We start from the raw sequence: 18,253 nt of genomic DNA, 5'->3' as shown, positions 1-18,253 counted from the left end.
CCTCCTCCTCTCTGGTTAACCAAAAGAAGGGGATGGTTGCTGGAAATGGAGCTGCAGAGTTTTATTTGACCAAAGAGCAGAGGCCTATTGAACCTGCAGAAGCTGCTGCTGTCTCTGGCAGTGAGTCAGGGAAGTGTGTCCCAGCTTCTCTCTGCTGTCCCCTGAGCATCTCTAATCCCCGAGTAGGAGGGGCATGGTCAGGACATCTGCTTTTCTGGCCTCACCCCACATGACACACATGCTCTAGAGCTCTGCAGAAAGCTTACACGCATGCACACACACACTGTAATGCAGATTAAGCCTAGAAATTTCACACACACACAACTTTTCAGCGGCTGACAAGGGATCTGCCTGGATTTGCACCTCTTACATCACCTGGGAACCAGCTGGAGTCACCTGCTCCTGTGCAATTCAAACCCCTGGCAGTGTGCAGACTCTGTGAGATGACCTGTAGCACCTACCACTGACACCAGACCTTTCCACATCTCACATCATTGCCTTCCCATTCTTTCATGGCATCCAGGGATGATGACCCAGTAGCTCCCCTCAGGGTTTTTTGTTCGTATCTAATTGTCTTACCCTTCCCAGCAGGAAATACTTCTTTGAAATATGCTAAACCTCCGTTCAGCAGAATATGGGAGACACAGGAAAGACAACAGACACCCCATCATCTGTCCCTTTAATTTTAGCTTTGCTGTGTATGAAAACAAATATAAAAACAACCCTCTCATATGGATCTGTTTGTGCATCGGTGTTTGATCCCAACAACTGATGTGAACCACATTTTACAGAGCCAGAGATGTTTCCAAGACAATTGAATGCCAAAAAAATTCAAGAAAAGCTGTGATGAGTAGAGACCTTACATGCCCTAGCTGAAAGGCCACATCTACAATATGCATTCACAGCTTAATAAATCCAAAAAGGACACATGGGGGTATAATTTATAAATATCCCAAGCAGGGACAAAACCTCAGTTAGAACTTGGTAATTCTTAGACAAATCATCCAGACATTAACAAAAATTCAGAAAACTGGGCAGCACCCAATTCAGGTCTTGGATTTCTTATTTCTTATATTCCTCTTTCCTTTTTGATCTTGAAGACCTTGCATCAAACAGACCATTGTTGCCCCAGAAAAGTGTCTCTGAGAACTTCAAAATCAAATAAGGTAATAACTGCACCAAGAAAAAAACAGGGCATTTTTAGAGAAAGATATACTTCATGCTGGAAAGCAGAAACCCAGCAATGCCAGCACAGGCTGGGAATCTGCAACAACCAGCAGAATTTAAAAATCCAATTCTGTTTTATTTATTGAAAAATACAGTTGGCACTGAAGAAATAGAAAATGGATCTGAAGAGAAACCATAATGAGAGCCTTTCTCTTGACCTCCTTTCTCCCTCAAGTTCACACTTCATTTCTTTCTTGCTTTTTCTTAGAAAGCTTAACATGCCTCTTCTACAGAGACAAGCAGGTGGGGTGGTGCCACGTCAGGACCCACAGTACATCGCTGCACTGGCATGGTGCATCTTGCTCTTGGTGTGCTGGAGGCAGTGGGAAAATCAACATTAAGAATGTGTAAATAATTTTCCCTTCTATGCCCTCTTTCTAACTCTGTTTTTACCATGTTTCCCCTAATTTTTCTCCTTTTTGCCATTCTCATTCTTGTACTTCTGAATCTCAGCCATATCTGCCTCTGCCTGTTCTAGGTATATCCTCCTTTTTTCAGCATTGTTTTTCTGTACAAAACACAGCAGACTGAGAGCAGAGATGGTTTTAGGTAGATTTAACTGCACCAAACCCTGTGCCCAAAGAGGGCCCACACTGCTTGGCTGTGAGCCAGCGTGCCAAAGGATTCTGGAAGTCACCATCGCCCCAAGCAACATTCACTCAAACCCAGGGTCTTAGAGCCACTTACCAGCTCACTCAAGTCTTTCTGTCCTCTGGAAGTCCAGGCTCCTCTTGCCACTACTCGGGACTTCTTTGAAACCCATTATTTGCTGCCATTAAATGAAATTACAAAGCAATGTTAGGCCCCTAATGTTGATTTTCCATAGAGCTTGTTGGTATCAGCAGAGTTCTGATGCCCCCCAGATATGTTCCCTTCTTCAGCCTTAATCTGATTATGTTCATTAATCTGATTCTTTTTTTGCAAAGCAGACAAGAGAGATCAGACAGCCTGAGAGCTCTTCCCAATTTGCTCTCATCTAAGACAATCTCCTTCCTAGTTTGGATTTACATGGAAAACAGGATTATCAAAAAGGGGCCATTTTATCTATCTTTATGCAATGTTGGTTATTTAACAGCAACAGAAATTACTTGAGTTTTAACCTGTAATGGTGCATTGGCTGGACAAGTAAGAGATAAATGTTCACCCTGCTAGGACAAAATTAATTTGAGCACTGAGGACATTCATGCCAATTAGACTGCAGGGAATGCTCCAAATCAGATTTATCTAGAAAAAGAAGGTATTGGATAGATTGCATAATGCTGAAAAAAATTATTGGGAGTCTTTTGTCCTGAAGGAATCTCAGTTGTCTCTGTCTGTATGTGTCTGCAGCAATTTGTATCTATAATCCTGATGTTACTGCCTTGGCTGTCTGTCAAGCCCTGCTTCCATAGTGAGAACTTCAACTGCTACAGGATGCAGATACAATCACCTGAAATAATTTTCTAACAATGCTGTACATTCCTACAGCAATTTCCATCTAAAGAAGCGTCATGAAGTATTTTGCAAGCATTTCATCAAAACATTTAATTAATGCTTTAGGGTAAGTCTCCACTTTCCTGTGTGCTGACATTATCACTGTATCAAATTATTTTGCAGTCTTCTCACACCTACTGCACATCACTCTTTTGGGAAGAGGAACTGAACTGCAGAAATATTCACAGAGTGTCTACACAGTGGGGACAGCCTTGCCCAGAAGAAAATATCCCCCCAAAGCACTACAGGCATTACCATGCCCTTACAGGTGGGGCATTTCTCCCAATTCTCTCATACTTAAAAAAGCCAGGATTGTGCCTCAGTGTTTTGGAGGAAGGTGAAATGGCTAAAGCTTGCAAAGATTTTGCTTTTCTGCTGACTACCAAAAGCACACGCTCCAGGTTTGATTAAAAATTACTGCCAAGAATTAATCAGGAATTTTGCAGCAATTTGGAAAGGCTTTGTTTGGAAAACTCATTATTGTCTGTACACTAGCTATCCAGACAGCCACTGGAGTGTTACTAGCCACAAGAAAGGTAGATAAAATTGAATTATATACCAGAAAAGTTATTCCCCAACAGATCATTTTAATAACAATCTCTACCAAGATCTGCCTGGAGTGGTGAGCATACTGCTCATTGTACATTGACAGGAAAGAGACCTCTGACCACAGTGAATGCAGCAAAGGGCTGGCCAGGGGAACAGAAAACCAGACGTTCAAAGAGCCTGTCATGGTTAGCTGAGCAAAATGAGAGCAAAGCAATGCTTCCATGACAGCCTGAAATGTTGCCATGGAGGCAGGAGAGATACAGAAACTTAAGACAGGCAGCAGGAAACCGAGGAGATGCGTGTTCAGTTAGGCCAGACGTCAGAAAAAAGCTTCCAGCTGGCCAAAATGTGCAGTCCTAAATAGCCCTCCTGTGAGGGCAGTGGGAAAAGGCTTTTAGGACAGAGATCAGTCAATGCAAAGGGTTTATGATGTTTACTGGTAGGGAAGCAGCCACAGCACTCACAAATTATATGCCTGCTCTGTAAAACCTCACCATCTTCATAAGACTCAGGAAGAAAGAGGAAGCAACTTGACAAAACCTGTGAATAAATGACACCACAAAAATCAGTAAAAGAGCAGAGATGTCCTAATACCAGCCAACACTTCCATCTTCCAGCTCTGGGAGATGTATCAAACAGCAAAGGGTAAGATTGGGGTTGTGGCTATGGGAGCTTGTGGAAGCAAAAGCACCTGTGGCAAGGGACTTAGAGAGAAAGAGTATAAAAAGGATTATTTGGGGATTTGAGGGAAAGGAGTTGAACCTTCTGAAGGGACACAAACAGCACAACCAGGGATCAGCAGTATGTCAAGATTGGGATGAAAGGATGGGCTTTTCAATGTGGAAGTGCTTTGAGGCAGGCAAAAAATCAGAGAGTACAGGGGAAACTGTGGTGGAGGGCTGAAACAATCCTTAGAGAGAATAAGTGGAAAAGAAACCCCAGATCCTGATGGACTAGAGACTAAAAAAGGCCAGGTACCCCTGTGGACTACAATAAACACAAATAACTTGAACTAAAAATTATGAGGGATAAGGAAGAAATGCTTTCAGGCCTGTCAACAGAAGAAAACAATTCTCAGATAATTAAATTATACTGCACAACTCCATGTATCACTAAGAATCCTTGACAATAGATATGTTTCCCTATTCAACACAGGTAAATGCAGTTCATATCCTGGCACCACAGCCAGCTGCTGGCCTGGGGCTCCAAGATGCTTCTCCATATGAAGAATATGACTTCTCCCTAGGAATGTCACTTACTCATGCCAAAACAACACAGGACCAAAGTTTATCCTGTTCTGTGGTCTGGTTTCCTCTTCAATAATTGATAATACTTTCACACAGTGAAATGCCAGATCTATCACTAGGTCTCAGGACCATGTCCTCATTTCCCCAAAGCCCCCTTTGGAAAACACTGATTTATGGAGGTCAGTAGGTGAACATACTACCACTGCTAGTTGTGGTCTGTCAGGATGTATTTGTGCTGTTCCAACAGGATCAATACTTCCTCATTATCTTGTCCATGGTGCAATAATAACACATTATTGAACAGTTGATAGGTTTTCCCTTTCATTTCAATGACTTTTTGTTTAAAGAATCAAAGGTTAGACAATTGTACGTCATTTTACCAACTGGCTACGTCAGACACTGTTTACTGGAGTTTCCCAACTCACTTTCCTTGCAGCAGATAGTGGCTGCAATTCCTCTGGTGATGAAAGTGAAACAAAAATCTGCCTGACTTTGGACTGCAAGCCAGAAGCAGAAGAAGAATGGCCCTTGCAGATCAGTCCCCAAGGTCATGGAAATCCACCTCCTTAAGGGCAACCAGCTGTCCCAGCATCGTGCACCACATTGCAATAGACAAGAGTGTTGTGATTTACATACCACACCGTTTAATTTAGATACTCTATTAGCAATAAATCTAATCATAATCATCCACATAATCACTGTGGGTAATTCTTCTCATGTCTCACTGAGAGCCTGCTCTCAACTGCTCTGCCATACCAATGTTATCATCCCAATTGACAAATACCTTGCATCCAGCACAGTGATAAATAAAACCATGGTGAGATCTGGTGCAAAATTATGTGGGTTTGGGACTGATCTTTAGAAGCAGGGTGAGAAGTACTGGGTATCCCATGGAATCTATGGAAGTTTCTTCCATGGCTCAGCATAGTCTTCCCAGATGACTCCCTGCACACATCCAGTATGATGGAAAGAGCTCCCAAACACCCAAACACCCCAGCAATCTCCCCAGCTCCATCACATAGTAGAGTTATACCATATGTCTACAAAAGAAAAAAAATCAGGGGCATAAACAAAACTACTACTTTGTTTTTAATGAGATGTTTAACTTCCTATGTTTAACTGCCCAATATTCCCTTAAAGACAGATGCTTCCATCTGGGGCTGTTGGTGGCACAGCTGTGCACAGAGGATACAGTCTGATTGGGAAAATATCAGCTGAAGATCAGCTGATAAAAGTTTAGCTCCATAGAAGCAGGGCTAATGCAGGAAGAAAGTGCTATGTTCTCATTTTAAGTATCTTACATGGACCAAAAAAACCAAACCAAACAACCAACAATAACAACAACAGCAAAAAAAGAGAGATTATTTTGCATAAGACAGAAGTGTCCACTCAAATTTCTGCTTTAACTTGAAGAGATTTCAGAAAACATGGAAGAATCTTGAAGCTCACAAGCTGAGTTGAAAGTTTAATTTCAGAAAAAGCATCCCATTTTTCTTAAGCGCGCTATTCAATCACATTTACTTTAGCTAGGACTCTTGTGCTGTCATGCGCTCAGTGATGAATTGTTCTCCCCTGTGATTTGGAAGAGCCTTATCTCCAGGAGTCCAGGGGAGTGTGACACTGAGAAGCTGCAAGCTACAGTAAAAGCCTGGCAGGGTAGAAATGCAAAGGTCAAGCCTTGCTTGCAGACCACTTTGCCCTACGAGCTGAATTGTAGCTGCTCTTTTGGAAGGGTTATCCAAGCACTCAAGAACATGTGAAAAGTGATGTGTGTAAGAAATTTTTAAAAAATCAACCCTTAAACTCAATGCTTTAATTACCTATGGAGCACAGAAGTCAGCCAGTGTAGACCTTGTGGCTGGTGTGTGAGTATGCAGAAACAACAGAAGGAAGGCAACCAAAACATCCCAGCACCACTGGAAACATCAGTGAGAAAGCCAAAACTAAAGGAAAGCTCTGCTCAGGCTTTTACTACAAACACAAACATTTCAGACTGTAACATGCCTTTGACCTCCCCACTAACTTTAAATTCTCATGAGCTAAAGATAAGATTTTAGCAATGCCATTACTGTGTGCCCTGTATTATCAAGAGAGACCAGACCAGGCACTGGAGAACCCACCACACCCTCAGCTCCACACCTCACCAGCTGCCCACTTGCTTTCATTCATTTTGCCCCAGCTCTCCCTCTACTTTTACATAGCAAGAAATCTTCGTTGAGTAAAGGTGATCTTCAAACAGGCCAGTTAAAGGGTGAAGAGGCACTGAGACAGAGAAATCTTCCATCTGCACCTCAGCTGTTTCTCATTAGGTAAAACTTCTTTCTGATGAGGCAACCAGTAAGTACCATTTTGTTGCACCACTATTAGGGGTCAATATGACATGATTTGGCTTGAAAAAGACATTCTCTCTTTTTTCCCCCCTAAAGGGGTTTATAGAGTTTTAGTCCTGTGTTCCTGTTTATAGGCAGCACTGGGCTTTTTCTGTTCTTAAGATTCTATTTTGTTGTAATATTGCTTCATTTTAGAAAGCAAGCAAGTAGATTAAAAGAGGGGAGGAAAGTTGTCTGGTTATAGATCCCTGTGTTCAGTTATAACTTAACCATACAAATTCTCTCATGTACCTACAGTGAGAGAAAATATTCCTTATGTATACATTATTATATCCTTAAGATGAACATGTAAAGGGTTGGGGTTTTTTTCAGTTACTGGGCTTCAAGCAAAATTTTCCCAAGTTATCAGTTCTGGAGTACCTAGTACTGATAGCACTGAATTTCTGTAGCAAAACTACTTCTGGCTTAGGACTGGATTGAGTTTCATGAAGAGTATGTGAGAGTGCAAAAATCAATAGCAGGAAGCCTCATTTTAAAGCAAAAGGATTTCTGCTTACTCATGCTCCATTGTTGGCTATTTGTTCCCAGAAGGGCTGGGGAGTGCCATGTTCCTGAACCTGCATATAGGAAAATCCCCGTAATATTTAAAGTCTCAAAAGCAACTTGCACCTGCTGTCTACTGTAATAATGAATATGCTTTGACCTTTCTGCTCCTGTGTGCAGATTAGATGCTGTTTTGCTGTCTAAAGCGTCTGTGTGTTTCCAGGGATGCTAAAATGGATGTTCAGTGATGCTCATTATGACTCTGTTAATATTTCAAGGCTCTTGCCTCCTGCTAACCCAAGCTGGGTGTAACAAGTCTCCCGGGGATTTAGAAAGGGCAGCAAGGTGGGTTACTATGTGAAGAGTCCCCTTATGGGTTCCAGAGGGCAAAGCAAGCTCTGGAGAAGCGTCACTGCTGAGCCGTGGTCCCTGCAGGGCTGTGAGACGATCAGGCTCCCAGGGCAGGCGGCCCAGGGCGTCGGCAAAAAACACCCAGGGCGCTGAGCCCCAGCCCTGCCTCTCCAGCGGGTGGCCACACATCCCCACACAGCCTTTCTCCTCTTTTCTTCCTGAGCAACCTGTCAGCGTTAGCGCTGGTAAGTGCTGCGCGGATAACTTCTAGCAACGCCGTCCTGCCGGGCTGCCCCACTGCTCGGAGGCGGCTCCTCTGCTCCCTTTTCCTCCTAAGAAACAGCCGCGCTTGGGCACCTGTTTAGGAGATGGAGCCGCGCTGCCGCCAGCCCGGCCTGCCGGGACTCTGCTGCTCCTCACCCACCCCCGCTGCTGATGGCAAAGCCTCAGCGGCAAGAGCCCTCCCGGCCCGGGCCAGGGCGGTGCCCCCCGAGCAGAGGGCGTGCCGGGCGGGCGAGGGGCCGGGCTGGGCGCGCTCCCGCCGGGTAAGAGCGGGAGCGGCTCCAGGCCGCGCTGCAGCCGCGGCCTCGCGTAGGGAGCGGGCGGCGCGGGGAGGCGCCTCGGGCGGGCGCGGCGCTACGAGCGGCCGGGGCGGAGGGAGGCGGCCGGGCCGCGCCGAGGCGGGGAGCGGAGCGCGGGGATGGGTGAGGAGCTGCGCGGTGGGGCGAGCCCAGAGCCCGGTCCTGGCCGGAACGATGTCCCGGAGTCTGGAAATGATGATGAAAAGGCAGGCGCTTGCCTGTTCTTGCTGTGTGCTGAGTGAGCTTGGATTTAGGGTTGAGCTTGTTAGTATTCTGGTTGTAGCACCTCTGGGACAGGCTAAGAGAGCTGGCGTTGTTCAGCCTTACAGAACCCTTTGGGGAGCTCTTAGAGCCCCTTCCAGTACTTAAAAGAGGCATATACAAAATAAGGAGAGTAACTTTTTACAGGGGCAGATAGTGGTGGGGCAAGGGGGGACTGTTTTTAAACTAAAGGAGGAGAGATTTAGATTGGATATTGGGAAGAAATTCTTCTCTGTGAGGGTGGTAAGGACCAGGAACAGGTTGCCCAGAGAAGCTGTGGCTTCTCTATCCCTGGAAGTGTCCAAGGCCAGGTTGGATGGAGGTCTGAGCAGCCTGGTCTAGTGGAAGGTATCCCTTACCCATTGCAGGAGGTTTGGGATGAGATAGTATTTAAGGTCCCTTCCAAACCTCTTCTATGAATAACTAGGGGGAGCTGTAATTAAAAGCCCATACTCATAGTTGCTGTTTAAATTGAAATAAATTACACAAGGGCGCAGTGGTCTGTGTTTTCCAGAGTTTTCCTCTTTACCCAGAACAACCTACAAGAAAGGATGAGATTAAGGCCAGAGCCCATCTGCATAGAGGACAATGAAATTAAACCTGCCTGTTGAAAGGTCTTAAACTGAGGAAAGGCAAGATGAAACCTCTGCTCTGTGTGTGCCCATGTGCCTCTCTTCTCCTCTGAGGGCTGATAGTGATGAGGGCAAACCAACGTGGGCTGTGGCCTGAAATGCTGCATGGGTTTGAGGGGAAGAGTAAAGTGCTGAGGGTGGCCATTGTTTCCAAACTTTCAGCTCTTTCAGTTTTAATCCACTATTTTCTCAAACTCCCTTGTTATGTAACACTGAAGGTCATTGTATTTTGAGTTTGTGGGAAGGGGAGGGCTTGAGGGATGGTTTAAGAGATAGGAAATCTCTCAGCCTATCTCGGGTGGTAATTTTGATTGAATTATTTTGCTTAAATGAACATTTTAGTTTGGAATAAATTGCTGGCTGGCTGATTTCTGGTTAGTGCCTGTCAGTTGTGTGCTTTGTGCTGAGCGGTGGAGCAGATTGCAGCAGCCTCGTCAGCTTTGTGTGGAGTGTGCTCGTATTTGTTGGCCTTTACCCACAGCACTTAGCACTGCTTGCTTCTTTAACATCAAGCACATATTCCCATTGACCACAGCTGCAATCAAGTCCTCTCACTTCAGGTTTATCACAGCTTTTTCAGTCATTAAAGGAAGGCATAAGGGTTTGCAGTCATCTGGCAGAGAGCAGTAATGCTGAGCAGAGGAAGGGAAAGGTTTTGCTCACTGGCTGATGTCCAGCATCCCTCCAGGGCCCTTCAGCTGAGGGGCAGTTCTTGAGGGTGCCAATGAGGGCTACCCCAGCATTACACTGGCTCTGGTGGAAGAGGTGGGAGGGTTGTTCCTAGTCGGGAAATTGGAGGAGCAGCAGCTGTGCTCCCTCTCAAAGTTGCCTTTGCTTGTGGCTCCCCACCCTCCATACTTAGAGCTCTCAGATAAACACTGCCACAATCATATGATAACATTTCTGGGCCACTTGCTGAATTTGGAGAGCTTGTGGTATGTTCTCTTTTGTGGCTTAGAGAGATATTTGTATTTAAGCGTTTAGATCCATACAGTGAGCAGAATATTCAGAGTCAGTGAAGGGCTAAGCACCAGCAAACTCTTCTTCACTTGCTGTGTAAATAGCAAGAAGGGCAATTGAACTGGTGAACTTCCTGATTTTCAAATGACTTTATTCAGGATAGCCCTCATTTACATTCCTCATTGGTGCATGAAGCATTTACCTCTGTTCTAGAATATAGCTGTTAAGCAAGACACATTTTTATTTTTTACAAAAAGCTTTTCCTATTTCTGTACTAGTGTGATTGAATGACATGGTTTCTTCTCCCCTGATGTTGTCCAGGTTGTGAGTCCACCCAAGAATGGATAAATGTAAGCAGCCTTATGTTAACCAGAAGACCGGCCTTGAAAAGTTCAGTCCTGAAATTCTTTCTGAAATTGAGAAGCTCTTTGAGAAAAAGTTTACTTACACTAAGCCAGTGAATGATGAATGGAAGCTGCCAGATCCCAGCAATGCTTTTACATGTGATCATGTGGAATTTCACTCACTCCTGGCTCTGAAGGACTCAATGAATGAAGTGAAGAACCAATTGAGTGATAAGAACTTGGAAGATTGGCATCAGCACACCTCATTTACCAATAAAGCAGGGAAAATAATACCTCATGTGAAGAAATCTGTGAATGCTGAGCTCTGTACCCAGGCATGGTGCAAATTTCATGAGATCCTTTGCAGTTTTTCTCTTCTCCCAGAAGAAGCTCTTCAAGATGGAGAACTGAATTCTGTGCACCTCTGTGAAGCACCTGGAGCTTTTATAGCCAGCCTTAACCACTTCCTGAAGTCCCACCATGTCCCTTGCCACTGGAATTGGGTAGCAAATACTCTAAACCCTTATCACGAAGCCAATGACATCCTTATGATGATCATGGATGACCGTCTGATAGCAAACACGTTACCTTGGTGGTACTTTGGCCCAGATAACACTGGGGATGTGATGACATTAAGACATCTAACAGGACTTCAGAGCTTTGTGAGTAATATGACCACAGTCCACTTGGTAACTGCTGATGGCAGCTTTGATTGCCAGGGGAATCCAGGTGAGCAGGAAGCTCTTGTCTCACCCCTTCATTACTGTGAAACAGTCACAGCTTTAATGATCCTGGGCACTGGAGGATCCTTTGTTTTGAAGATGTTCACTCTGTTTGAACACTGTTCTATCAACCTGCTCTTTCTGCTAAACTGCTCTTTTGAGGAGGTCCATGTCTTTAAACCAGCCACGAGCAAAGCTGGAAACTCAGAGGCCTATGTGGTTTGCCTTCGCTATATGGGCAGAGAAAGCCTTCATCTGCTTCTTCCTAAAATGACACAGAACTTTGGAACAGAAATGGTCAAGAAAGCTCTCTTCTCCCAGCATACACTTCCAGAATCATTCCTAAAAACACATGAAGAGTGTTGCATGTTTTTCTACAAGTGCCAGGTAGAAACGATCTCTGAAAATATCCGTCTTTTTGAGCACATGGAAGAAGCAGAGCAGGTGAAACTGAACAAGTTAAGAGACTGTGCAGTAGAGTTCTTCATGCAAAAGTTCCACCTGAAACCCATTGGCAGAAATAACTGGCTTGTCAAGAAATCCCAGACTGGTTGCAGCATGAATGCAAAATGGTTTGGACAAAGAAACAAATATTTTAGTACATACAATGAAAGGAAGATGATGGAAACCCTGACATGGAATGATAAAGTGGCAAAGGGCTATTTTAATCACTGGGCTGAGGAACATAGTTTAAATAATGCTGGGAACATGTGTGTCCTGGAAGGATCATTTTCTAACCTTGAATGTAGCTTTTGGTACATTTTGGAGGGAAAAAGATTGCCCAGAGTAAAGTGTTCTCCATTTTGTGATGTTCAGGTCTTAGAAAATCTTAATGAAGCTGTGAAGGAGTTGGGTGGGGGAAGGCTGAAAAGCAGATCAATGCTGCAGCCTTGTCACTCTTGTGAAGTTCTTCCTGGGGAACTCATACTGGCAAAAGTGTCTGATCTTTCCAGGTGCCATCAGGAAGTCCTAAATGAAAGTTGTAGTGACCAATTCAAGTGCCTTGTGGTGGGTTTTCCTACCCTGTGTGACACAGAAAGCCAGCCCAGCATGGAGATAAAGCCCCTGGACGCATCCACACTGCTGACTTTCAGCTTCTCTTTGCTGTATGATGGAGAACCAAAGTACCAGCAGCAGCTTTTGGAGTGCGTTCTGCATTCCTTGGCGCAGCTGGCAGCAGGAGATGCCTTGGTTTTGCCTGTTCTCTCCTGCCTGACGCGTTTCACAGCTGGCCTGGTCTTCATCCTGCACCGCTGCTTCCGGAGCGTCGCGTTCGCGTGCCCGACCTCGCGGGAGCCCCTGAGGAGCGGCGCCGCTCTGCTCTGCGTTGGCTTCCGAGGCCTCCCCGCGCCCGTGGTGCAGTACCTGCAGCACCTGAATGCTCTCATGAGCTCTTTGCTGGACACAGACTCTCCCCAGCAGGTTCTGCAGTTTGTGCCCATGGAGATTCTCCTCCAGGGCAAGCTGTTGGAGTTTCTGTGGGATTTAAACACGGCCATTGCAAAGAGACAGCTCCACCTGATTGTGCAAGCTCAGCAGCAGCGAATGGCTAGTGATGTTCCACTTTAAATAATTCTAGAACTGTGTGAGTTGCTGCTGCTAGACCTTGTTTCACAGGCAGGCAGAAGGTGTTAAAAACATTGTTAATGTGAAGGTAACATTAATGCAAAACTGGCGTGACATTGAAGGTGCTGGCAGGATGTCTTGAGCTATCTATCCTAGGCGCACCATATTGTACGTGTAGGAAATAGGAGAAAAGAAAGCCAGACCTTGATTTCTGGCCACTGAGCTGTGTGTTTCAGGATGCAGAATAACATAGAATCTTTGATTCAATGGAAGCAAAGGCTGACAAGTGAGCATAAGCCTCAGAGCCTCCTATTACCATCCTTAAAAACTGTCTTTTGATATCCCTTTAATTTACAGTTGGTTTAATTCTTAATGGTGACATGGGGGAAATCCTGTGTAACCTGCCTTACCATTTTGGATGGTATGAAGTGGTGGTGGTTATGGGTATGTGTCCCCATTTATCATTCTTAAACAAGAGCCTCTGAATTTTCACCTCGTAGCCTTTGAATATCAGCCTCTTCTTTAGCACTTCAGTGAGTGAGGACTGAGATGAAAATTTCCTTGCCAAAGCCTGATAATGGTTTCTCCATCTCATTCTTGCAGCTGTTTTGTGAATGCCATGCTGATATCCTGAGTTCCAGTTCTTTGTGCGCTTCAGTCACTTGACAGAAGGATCAAATGGAGCTGTTTATGCCAGAGAAGTGCTCAGCCTCTGGCTGTTCATTGCTTACTCTTCAGGCAATAATTTGGATTGCCATCAAGCCCTCTCTTGTGACTTCTTATGGGTCCAAAGCTGAGCTCGATTCTCGAGAATGAAATTTGCTAAAAGAATTAGCCAGTGGCTGTGGACACTTAGGCTTGTAACAAGCAAAGCCTTTAGGAGGCATTTAAATGCAGGAAACTTCACTAGCCATGAGAGGCTCATAACATGGAATTGCTGGGATTTGCCAGCCTTTCCATGCTAAAAATCCTTAAAACAAAGGCTTTGAAGTGTTACCACCTGAACAAACAGTTCACCAGTTGTTGTGCTGCCTTTCTTGTGCACACAAGTGTGTTCAGGTTTGTGTGGGAGCCCTCTGGGTTGTACAGCCATGAAGCTTTTGTGTTGTAAGTATTCAATGTGTGCTTTTGATTGAAGGATGTATATATTTTTGAAGTAGAAGAAAATACGTTGATTTACATGGCTGTTGTATATTTTCATTTTATTGACAAATGTTGAAAGTGTTAAAAGACTTTTTTTAAAAAAAGAAGGGAAAACAACTGCTGTTTGGAGAAAATAAAGCCTTTTATTTTAGGTTTTCAGTGTTGCTGTTTACATGTTTCTTTACCAAATATGGAAGAAATCAATGAAACGCAGTAGGGGAGTCTGGGGAGGTTTAAATGTCTTTTGGTTTGTTTTTTTTTTTTAGCCAGGCTTTCCTTATCTTGTCATTTATCCATCCTTCATGAGTGAAGGGTATAGTTGTCTTCATTTCTCTCTAACTTTAACTTTGGAGTTTATCAGCTTAGAGAGGCTCCACTTGCAGATGTGGTCAAAGCAGTGGAGGAGGCCTGCACAGAGTTCCCTTGGCCTTGTCACTGAGCCTGACAATCCATGTCCCTCTGTGGTTCCTAGAACTCTTAGCAGCAAGGATTTTGTCTTAAGGATCTTCAGTTTCTCCTGGCTGTGACAACTGCTCAGGTAGGAGGGGGTTGTTATACACTGTACTTTTGTCTGCAAAGTCTATTATTTATTCTTATCCTAGTTGCTTGCCTTCACCAAGGGGTGTGATTGAGAAAAAGCTGTGTGCCTTGTTCCTCAGGGCTGGCTCTGCTGCGCTGCCATGGGTTCCAGGTGATTGTCTTTGGGTTGGCTGTCCAGTTTGTCTGGAGAACTGTCTGTTAACTCATTTTGATTGCAATTATTAATGATAATGTGTTTTTCCCATTGCCTTTCTCTTTGGAAGTAAGCACCAAATTAGAGAGCTGGGGAAGATCATTCTTTGTCCTAGAGGTGTGAGATGACACAGGAAATGAATCCTGTTCTGATACTTTCATTTCTGTACAGCTAGTGGTGATTCTTGGGGAAATCTTTATGGAAGAACTGGAGTTGAATGGATGCTGAACTGCATGAAAGCCTTGCCTCTCTTGGTTTTAGTGAAGCTGAAAACTTTGGTTGTTAATGTCAAAATGTTCTTCAGGGGACATGAGGACTTTGGAAGCCTTGAAACAAGAGACTGGGTTGGAAGTGCTTGTTATGGGGATTGTCAGGTTGATTTTGGTGGAAATACTGTTTAATGGGTTTATGGTTTTACTGAATTACAGGGAAATGTAAATGCTTAGAATTGTATTCAAGCTTATAAAAAGTTTTATGAAATATTTGCATTCCCAATATAACAATATAAAAACAGTGCCTAAAGACATGAAATGGCAGATTGGAAAGTAAAGGGAAAATATGGATGTCTTCATTTTGCTGCTACAGACCTTAAAAGATGCATATGCAACTTCTTCAGTCCTTAAAGTCAATTTATACACTGCATTATTTAGATTATGCATCTTATTTGAATTTTGATAGATCTTAATATGCTAGCATGCCTGGCAGTTTTTGAGTTCAAATAGTTGGTGTTGAAAGCAAAGACAAAGCACTGAGCCCAAAGCAAATTAGCTTTCTCCCTGGCTGAACAGCTATTTAACAAATGTCCTTTTTCTGTCTTGTGTCAGGTCCTCTGTGTCCCCCATCAGGACTGGGGAGATGAAATTTTACCTGTAATACAACTTGCACTAGAGCACCACAGTTAATGGCTCCTTTTATTAAAACAATAAGATGAAATTGTATATTAAAACAATATTTTTTCCTCTGTAGGAAACTTGAAGAGATTTATTGAAGTGCATTTTCATAGTACTTTACTAAATGGGGATGACTCGCTTGTTAAAGAATTGATTTATCTAAATTGGGGGATAGCAGGCAGAAGTGCCTGTCACTTGCTGGTGAATTGATTTGTTTAGATTGGGGGATAGCAGGGTGAAAGTGAATCAATATTCAAAACTTATTTGTTGCTGAAGCCAGAGATCATTATCTGGGTATCAGAGAGATGAATGAGCAAATGCTGCCTGATATAAATGAAAGCTCCTGCCGAGGTAGCTCCAGGTCCTCAGCTGTCAGGTACCTGTGCCTCAAAACAATGACCCTGTAGCCAGTGGGTAATGAAACCTCAATTAAGACTAAGGAATAAAGGGACTGTGGTGAAGTGCCTTAATTTAAGTCTCTAGAGGGTTAAGGTGATTAAATACTTGCTTTATAATCAGTTGACTGCCCCAGGTTGATGACAGAGCACAACTCAACACCATTGAGTTGAAATGTAATGAAATCTGTCTTGGGGTCACAATTAAACCCAATTCCAAGGTGGCTGCTGAATAGCTGCATGTCCCCACAAATAATGGTGTGCTCTGACAGGTGAGTGTTCAGCAGAGGAGTGTGGGGCCATCAGAACTGTGCGAGTCCTCTGAGCAGCTCCCTGCCTCCACTGCTGCAGGGATGCTGATGGTCCCCAGCCCTGCAGCTGGAGCTGTGCAGACAGCAGGGAGAGCCCTGCATGCAGTGGATCAGTAGCACAGGATGTGTTTGGGATTACCTGGGGCTGGGATGGCTGTGGGATTCCTGGCTGGTGGGAATGGTGATGCTTGGGAGCACAAGCTTGTTGTCACACCTGAAAACCACACAGCAGCTCTTTGAACTGGCACTGAGTGTTAGCACAAACCTGGATCCAGCTAATGTATTGGGAATTAAAGGAAAGCTAGTTCAAAAACTTTCTTTTGCTCTTTGGGAACACTAGAGAGGCTGGTCCACACCTCGGATGAGCTTGCACTTTTTGTGGAAACACCAGAGGAGGCTGGTGTTTAATAATTGTCAGCACTATGGTCTTAACTATAAATCACAAAGTAATTGATTTCAAGATGTTAACAAAATTTAGATTTATGGAGAAGTTCAGTTATGCTTAAGATGCATAGTTAATAGCACTGGCACTGAATAAAACCCAAATTAACTTTGTTTCCGTTATGAAACAGGGTAGTATTAGCCCATAAATTTATATTCATATAAGTAGTTTGGCTCTTAATTATGTGAGTAGCTTTGTGAAAGTTCTGTGCTTGAAAATTGTTTTCAGACTTGGAAACCTGTTCAAAGCTCTGGATATTGTCCAACTTGCAATTCCCAGCAGTATTGCTGTGCTGTGTGCAAAAACTTGGGACAGACTCTGACTGGATTTGCTCAGACTTTTTCGAGGGAAGAGTTTGAGTAGGAAGTGGATTAAACTCAAATGTGAATTCCTCTGACTAGTTCTTCACTAGATTACAGAGGGGACAGGCAGGACAGCCACTGCTCCTTTGGCTGGATGCTGAGACAGTGGGATTTACCAAAAGGGAGCCAGAACAGAAGTTAGAGATGTAGATTGCATAAATTTACAAATGTACAATTGTAAATTAGACAAATTCTGAGTCCTCTTGTAGGATCCTGATGACAAACTGTGCTTAGTGAGTGTAACAGGCCTCAGAGCTGGTTTGGGCTGAGCACATGCAGCAGCTGAGAAGCCCTGTTTATGTTTCACTAACTGACCTTACTCATCACATCACTCTCTGCAGTTTTGAAGTGACCCCTGAAGGAAACAGTGACAGCAGCAGTCTCAGGAGCATGAGTGGAAGTAATGAAGCAGTAATTAGCAATTAATAAAGTGTGGTGAAACTTTTAACTGCTGCACTGGCCTAGAGGTCTGGTGCTGGAGTGGAATAGTCCCTTGGAAATCTACAACTTGGATGCTTAATTATCATAATTTCCTTTAGACACCATCTGCTCTGGGAGCCAACTTGTATATTTACTTTTTCCCTTGAAGGTAGATGAGTTTTAAGGACTCCACTTCTGTGGCTTTTCACAGCAGAGATGAAATTGAAGCTGGGATCAAGGTGTGGGGAATGAGATGGCCCCTGTGGCTGATGTGCCCTACAGAGACTGAGGACAAGGTTCTGTTGGAATGGCCAGCAGGGTGTCAAAAAAGTGTCAGAAAAACATGGACAGAACCTTCTTTGAAGTTGTCAGAGGGATGTTATCTTCTCCAGGCGGGGCATAAATTGAAATTGTGCTGTCTCTGTGCTCCTCTCTTCCCCTTCCCACCTCAAGCCCTTCTGAGCCATGTCTGGAAGATGTCACCTTTCAGAGAGTGGGATAATGAAAGGCAAGCATTGCTGAGGAGCCCTCCTGACCTGAAGTTGCCACTGGGTCACTGATGAAGTGACAAACCTGAGTGAGGCCAGTGACACTCTCTGAGGAAGGAGGACACCTGTGGCTGTGGGCATCACTGTGGGGAAGCTCTTTGCTCCTCAGAGCTGCTGCACTGCGTTGCTTTAGCAGGTGTGTGCTGGGTTATGCCTTGCTATGCACCAGCAGGTCAGCTAAGGCCAGAAGCTAAATGACGTTACCACTCCTTGCTCTCCTAAA

The 18,253-nt window shown here is 44.2% G+C and overlaps 1 protein-coding gene across 4 annotated transcripts; it reads left to right on the top strand.

Moving 5' to 3' along the window:
* Nucleotides 1-6,672: 6,672 nt before the first annotated feature.
* Nucleotides 6,673-14,088, top strand: CMTR2 (cap methyltransferase 2). 4 transcript variants are annotated; one of them, XM_071440561.1, is made up of 3 exons: nt 6,674-6,833; nt 7,648-7,965; nt 10,476-14,088. In XM_071440561.1, the coding sequence occupies exon 3, from the start codon at nt 10,495-10,497 to the stop codon at nt 12,787-12,789; it is 2,295 nt and encodes a 764-aa protein (XP_071296662.1). In that variant the 5' UTR covers nt 6,674-6,833; nt 7,648-7,965; nt 10,476-10,494; the 3' UTR covers nt 12,790-14,088. The 4 variants fall into 4 exon arrangements, with proteins under 4 accessions (XP_071296664.1, XP_071296662.1, XP_071296663.1 ...); XM_071440563.1 differs by lacking the exon at nt 7,648-7,965 and having other exon boundaries at nt 6,673-6,833; XM_071440562.1 differs by lacking the exons at nt 6,674-6,833; nt 7,648-7,965 and adding an exon at nt 7,987-8,265.
* Nucleotides 14,089-18,253: the final 4,165 nt, after the last annotated feature.

Source organism: Agelaius tricolor, unplaced genomic scaffold (genome assembly GCF_023055355.1).
Source record: "Agelaius tricolor isolate 1412-34295 unplaced genomic scaffold, bAgeTri1.0.p SCAF_15, whole genome shotgun sequence".
In the NCBI taxonomy this organism is placed as follows: Eukaryota; Metazoa; Chordata; class Aves; order Passeriformes; family Icteridae; genus Agelaius; species Agelaius tricolor.
Note: the sequence above shows the minus strand (reverse complement) of the source record. Positions and strands in the feature narration are given on the sequence as shown.

Excerpts from the sequence above, each read along its gene's own strand:
- CMTR2 (XM_071440563.1), top strand. The coding sequence starts at position 10,495 with ATGGATAAATGTAAGCAGCCTTATGTTAACCAGAAGACCGGCCTTGAA.